General features: G+C 40.6%; 1 protein-coding gene and 1 long non-coding RNA gene across 2 annotated transcripts; one reads left to right on the forward strand and one right to left on the reverse strand.

Annotated features, from left to right (window-relative positions):
- Window positions 1-1,528: 1,528 nt before the first annotated feature.
- LOC122013902 (U-box domain-containing protein 4-like) lies at window positions 1,529-2,452 on the reverse strand. The gene has a single exon (XM_042570114.1). It carries the CDS (start codon window positions 2,450-2,452, stop codon window positions 1,529-1,531), a length of 924 nt encoding a protein of 307 aa, XP_042426048.1.
- A 193-nt stretch (window positions 2,453-2,645) lies between these two features.
- LOC122014237 lies at window positions 2,646-3,202 on the forward strand. The gene is made up of 3 exons (XR_006120613.1): window positions 2,646-2,793; window positions 2,924-3,033; window positions 3,127-3,202. It is a non-coding gene; the product is annotated as an uncharacterized LOC122014237 (long non-coding RNA).
- The last annotated feature ends 2,039 nt before the right edge of the window (window positions 3,203-5,241 follow it).

Genomic DNA, 5,241 nt, shown 5'->3' on the forward strand with positions numbered 1-5,241 from the left:
CCTATATCGCGCCCCTTCCTCCGACCATCTCTCTCAGCCTAAACCTAAACCTAAACTTGACGATCTCTCTCAACCTCATCTCCCTCTTCCCCTTCCTAGATCGACACCCCTTCCTTCTCCATCCAACCACACCGCATCTCCTCCAACTCCTCTCTTTGGGTGAGAAGAGGAGACCTTCTTCTCATTCTGTAGCTTTTCCTTCCCCATCTCCCACACATTCCCTTCCCCAATCCACACCCATTCCCTATCCTCTTCCTTGGCGTACCATCCTCAGTGAGGACGGCTCCGATTCGTCGCCACCACCACGAAGAAGAAGAACCCTTGGCTCGACCCCTTCGATTGCGGAGAGGACCCCGACATCGAGTACGGATCCCTCTTCGCCGACGGAAAGCAGGAGGAGGACCCTCGCCCTCCCGACAACCCCTCCAACCCCTATGGCTTCCTCAAGTTTCCCATGGGATTCAACGTCGAGCTCGCCTCGCTCGCCTCCAAGGTCCGCGGCGACGTGCGCCTCTGTTGCTGCGTCATCTTCGGCGGAGTCTACGAGAACCTCCTCTTCTTCCCCGTGATCCAGCTCATCAAGGATAGGTACCCCGGCGTGCAGATCGATGTCATTGCCTTGCCCAGGGGGAAGCAGGTGTACGAGGTGAACAAGAATGTGAGGTGGGCGAATGTGTATGACCCCGACGAAGATTTCCCGAAGCCGGCGGAGTACGTCAACATGATCGGTCTGTTAAAGGTACAAATGAAAGGGGGAAAAACACATGATCCTTGAAATGGAATGACAGCAGAAATCTCACTAGCTTTTTACGAATTTGTTGACAGAATTGATACTATGATTTGATCTTGTCGACCAAGCTTGCTGGACTTGGCTATGCGGTATTCCTGTTCATGGCATCTGCTCGGGACAAAGTAAGCTACGTGTACCCTAATGTCAATGCAGCAGGCGCAGGCATGCTGCTCACAGAGATCTTCACTTCTCCAACCATGAACCTCTCCGAACGTGGATACCACATGTGAGGCAACCACCATTGATGCCTCAATTCTAAACAAACAAACAAAAAAATCTTTTGTTGTTGTGGATTGTTCATTTGTGATACTTGTGGTGTTTCAGGTACGATGAAATGGAGGAATGGTTAGGAATGATTGTTCTTTTGTTGTTGCATGTTACATGCTTAGTGATGTATCTTCTGTGTTGTCAAAAGTTTTGTTGTTTGCTAGAGCTTATTCAACTTAGCATCCTTGTTTCTCCATTTCCCTTCTCCCTTATTCTGATCTCTCTAATGCTTCCATTCACATTTTAGCTATTCGGCCGTCCATAGTGGCTCACTGTCAAGTCACGTTCACAGTGCTACGTCGACAAGGTATTGCCTCTCCCCGAGTGTTTGAACTCATTCTTTGTAAACTTTTGACTCAAAGTTGATGCTTATTATAAGTAGATAAGAGAAGAATTGGAGAGCAGATCATGTACTATTAGAACAAGGTGTGCTGTGGAATCAGTTTTTAGTACTGATGTAGGTAAACAATGTCAGAGCAAGATGGTCTGAATTAAACCACTAAACATTGGCATCTTAGCTACATTCTGTATCACATTTAATCCTCCACGTCTGCACATTTCTTGCAAAGCTGCAATTGCATTCTCCTTTGCCTTAGGGGTGCCCCTTTCCATTAACCCTACCAGATTTGTGATTGCAGTATCCTCACTTGCAATTGTCTGCGCCAAAATGTGATGCCTCATAAGCAATGTCAGAGCTCCAGCAACCTCCTCAGCAACAATTTCATCTCTCAAAGCTCCCGCCAGGGCTGAAACTGCTCCCATATTCAACATTTGGGACCAGCTCTCAGGATGGGTAGAAAGATTAAACAAGGCCATCACTGCATCTTTCTTTCCCCTTGGGCTTCCCTGCATCAGCAAATCAGCTAGTGCTGCAACAGCACCATGCTCACCCACAATCATCTTCTTGAAGTCATGGACAGCAGAGAGGCTGAACAATGTAGCAGCTGCATTCTCCCTTGCCTCAGTAGTTAACCCATATCTCAGAACATATACTATTAATTCCAAACAACCATTCTCCTCCATAATCTTTCTCTTGTTTTCATCATGAGTAGATTTGTTCAATATTGCAGTCAGGGCATTCTCTTGAGCAACTGGATTTGTAGACCGGAAAAGCCGGTAGAGAGCTGGGATTGCTCCACCCTCTGCAATGAAAGACCTATTCTCCTTCCCGGTTTTTGCCATTAATCGGAGTTCACGGGCTGCGACAACCTTCACTTCTTGCGAACCAGCTGATAATTGTTCTACTAGCATTAACGCTGTGATTCGGTTAGCTTTGATTGTTGTGATTCGGTTAGCTGCTAACGATGTTTGGAGTTTGAACAAGGCCTCGATGTTTGAAGTCTTGATTGAGTTGCTTCTTTTTTGGAAGACAAATGGTTTATTGCCATTCTTCATTGTTTTAGTAGGTCTTGTGGATGCAGGTTGATAGAGTATAAATATGAACTATTGTGACATCTTTGACTTGAGGAATCATATAATAGTTTTTGGTAGGATGATGTGTGGTATTGTTCTCTGCCACAAGTTATGTGCTAAAAAAGCATGGTTAATTTGTTGTTAACTGTGGATATTGTAGATTTTTGAAGTACATGATGATTTGTTGTTGACTTGCATACAAAAGAAGAGAAGTTTATTTACTATGTGTAGTTCTTGTTTGTGTGAACTCTTAATCATTTTCTATTTATTTCAGGTTCTTCATAACATTACTGTTGCAGAATACTTTCACTGGAATATGCTACGTGATTCAATAACTCCTATTTTTCCACTGGACTGTTAATCTCTTTTTGATTTTCTGGATAACTTTGCTACAAACTATGCTTTGAAGAGAGTTTATTATGTCAACTATGCATTGGGGATATCTGGACGTAGGAAACCTTGCTGGCATCTATTATGAACAAAGTCAACTTGACATGGCAATTTTGCATTACAAGCAAGCTATCAACTGTGATTCTACCTTTATTGAAGCTTACAATAATCTGGTAAGTTGATAATGGTCTAATATGTCAAAATGTGGTATCCTTCTTGATGGTTAGCCAGGTTAGTTAATGATCGACTTTCTTGCACATTAAAAGGGGAATGCTCTCAAAGACGCTGGACATGCTCTCAAAGACGCTGGACATTATAGGGTGACTTTTTAATTTGGATATTTTTATTCTCTTAAGTTTTTTTCCTTGTTGAATAACTTCATTTTAATAATTTTTCCCAAGTCATGCTTTGCTTTACAACCTAACCATCCACAAGCATTGTCAAGCCTTGGCAACATATACATGGATTGGTAAGCTTTAGAAATGTTTGATGACAACTGTGCGGATAATTTATTTTTGTTCCTTAATGAAACTTCTCTTCATGCAGCAACATGATGAGTGTTGCTGCATCATTCTATAAGGCAACTTTAGCAGTTACAACAGGGATATCTGCGCCCTTCAACAACTTGGCTATTATATACAAGCAACAGGTAGAGTACTATATCTGCCTTTTTCATTGCTAGTTTGAGAGTTACTACATATTGCCTCATTTAATGGAAGAAAGTCATATAATTTGTCTATCATCCTCTTTGCTGTCTTTGCCCCTAGTTGGAAATTGATAGTTCTCTTGTATTACACCAGGGAAATTATGCAGAAGCGATAGCCTATTACAATGAAGTTCTTCGCAAACTGCTGCTGATGGTCTTGTCAATAGAGGGAACACATTTAAGGAGATTGGTAGAGTTACTGAAGCAATTCAGGATTATATACGTGCTGTGAATATCAGACCAACTATGCCAGAAGCCCATGCAAATTTGGCTTCAGCTTACAAAGATAGGTAATTTCTTCTTTGAATTTGTGCCGGTGTTGGACTATATCAGTATCTTACATCTATGATTCTTCTTTCTATTTATTTGTGGTTGAGATAATTGATGAACGTTTCTCTTTTTAAGCATTCCAATTACTCATCTTGTTACCTGGTGCTCTTACTGCTTTTTCAACTATGATTTTTGGTCTTGATTTACTAATATATTATTTATGTGTTTTTACAGTTTACAAATCTCAAGTACTCCAGAGTTGAAATTGATGAAGTGCGGTTCGAGTGGGCTGAATGCATGCTAGATTACATTTGAAGTGCGGTTCTACCTTGATGTGTTGTTAAAAGAATGTTCTACCTTGATTCTGATATCCATTAGCTTTTGATGTAAAAAGAATGTTTGGTATTTTATGGATACTGTTGTAAGAAGATTATTTATGTAATTTGTGAATATTTGTGTATTTTATGGATACTGTTGAATGAAGAATATTTGTGTAATTTGTGTATTTTTTTTTGGTTACTGTTGGTTTCGGAAATCGAATTTGTGCTGTTAAAAAATAATGATATTACATCGGTTTTCCACTGCTGCAAAACCGATGTTATTAACTAATATTACATCGGAAACTGGTGTTATTAACATATAATATTACATCGATTTTACACCGTTGATGAAACAGTGTCGTTAAGTGATACTACACCAGTTAATAACCGATTCGAACACCGGTGCCGTTAAGTGATACTACACCGGTTTTAACCCGATGTCTAAAATGACAGACCTTTTACATCGGCTTCATAGACATTGGTCGAAAATGCAATAGACACCGGTGGAAAACCGATGTCTATGAGGGTTTTTGTTGTAGTGTACTCTCCTCATTATCTTGAATCTGATTTTGTATTGGAGAACTCTTCTTCAATGTGCATCCCTTTTGGAGCAGTCACTTGGGCATCTCCCAAGGTCCGTCCGCTCCTAAGCTCAATTCTATTGCAGTGCTCCATAGGATTAACATCAGGTTTACCAGGTAGTTGTCCTAGTGCTCTAGAAGATGAGGAAGTTAACTGGGCAATCTGGCTATCCTGAATCTTTTGATGTCTTTCAGAATTATCCATTCTCTGAGTAAGCTTCAATATATCTTGCTTCATTTCATTCTGATTAGAGATAATTTCTTCAAACATCTTTTCAATTTTAGACATAGGAAAGCCCTGAGAAGATTGTTGTTGTTGAAAATTCTATTGCCCAGGCTGAAAATTAGGTCTTGCCCCCATGGATGGTCCTTGATCTTGTTTATTCCTATAGGAAAAATCAGGATGACTTTTCCACCTAGGGTTGTAGGTATTTGAGTATGAGTTGTTCTGCCTTTGATTAAAATCCATGATTGCATCACATTGTTCCAATTGATTAATTTGTG

This window comes from Zingiber officinale, chromosome 8B (genome assembly GCF_018446385.1).
Source record: "Zingiber officinale cultivar Zhangliang chromosome 8B, Zo_v1.1, whole genome shotgun sequence".
NCBI lineage: Eukaryota > Viridiplantae > Streptophyta > Magnoliopsida > Zingiberales > Zingiberaceae > Zingiber > Zingiber officinale.

Excerpts from the sequence above, each read along its gene's own strand:
- LOC122013902 (XM_042570114.1), bottom strand. The coding sequence starts at position 2,452 with ATGAAGAATGGCAATAAACCATTTGTCTTCCAAAAAAGAAGCAACTCA.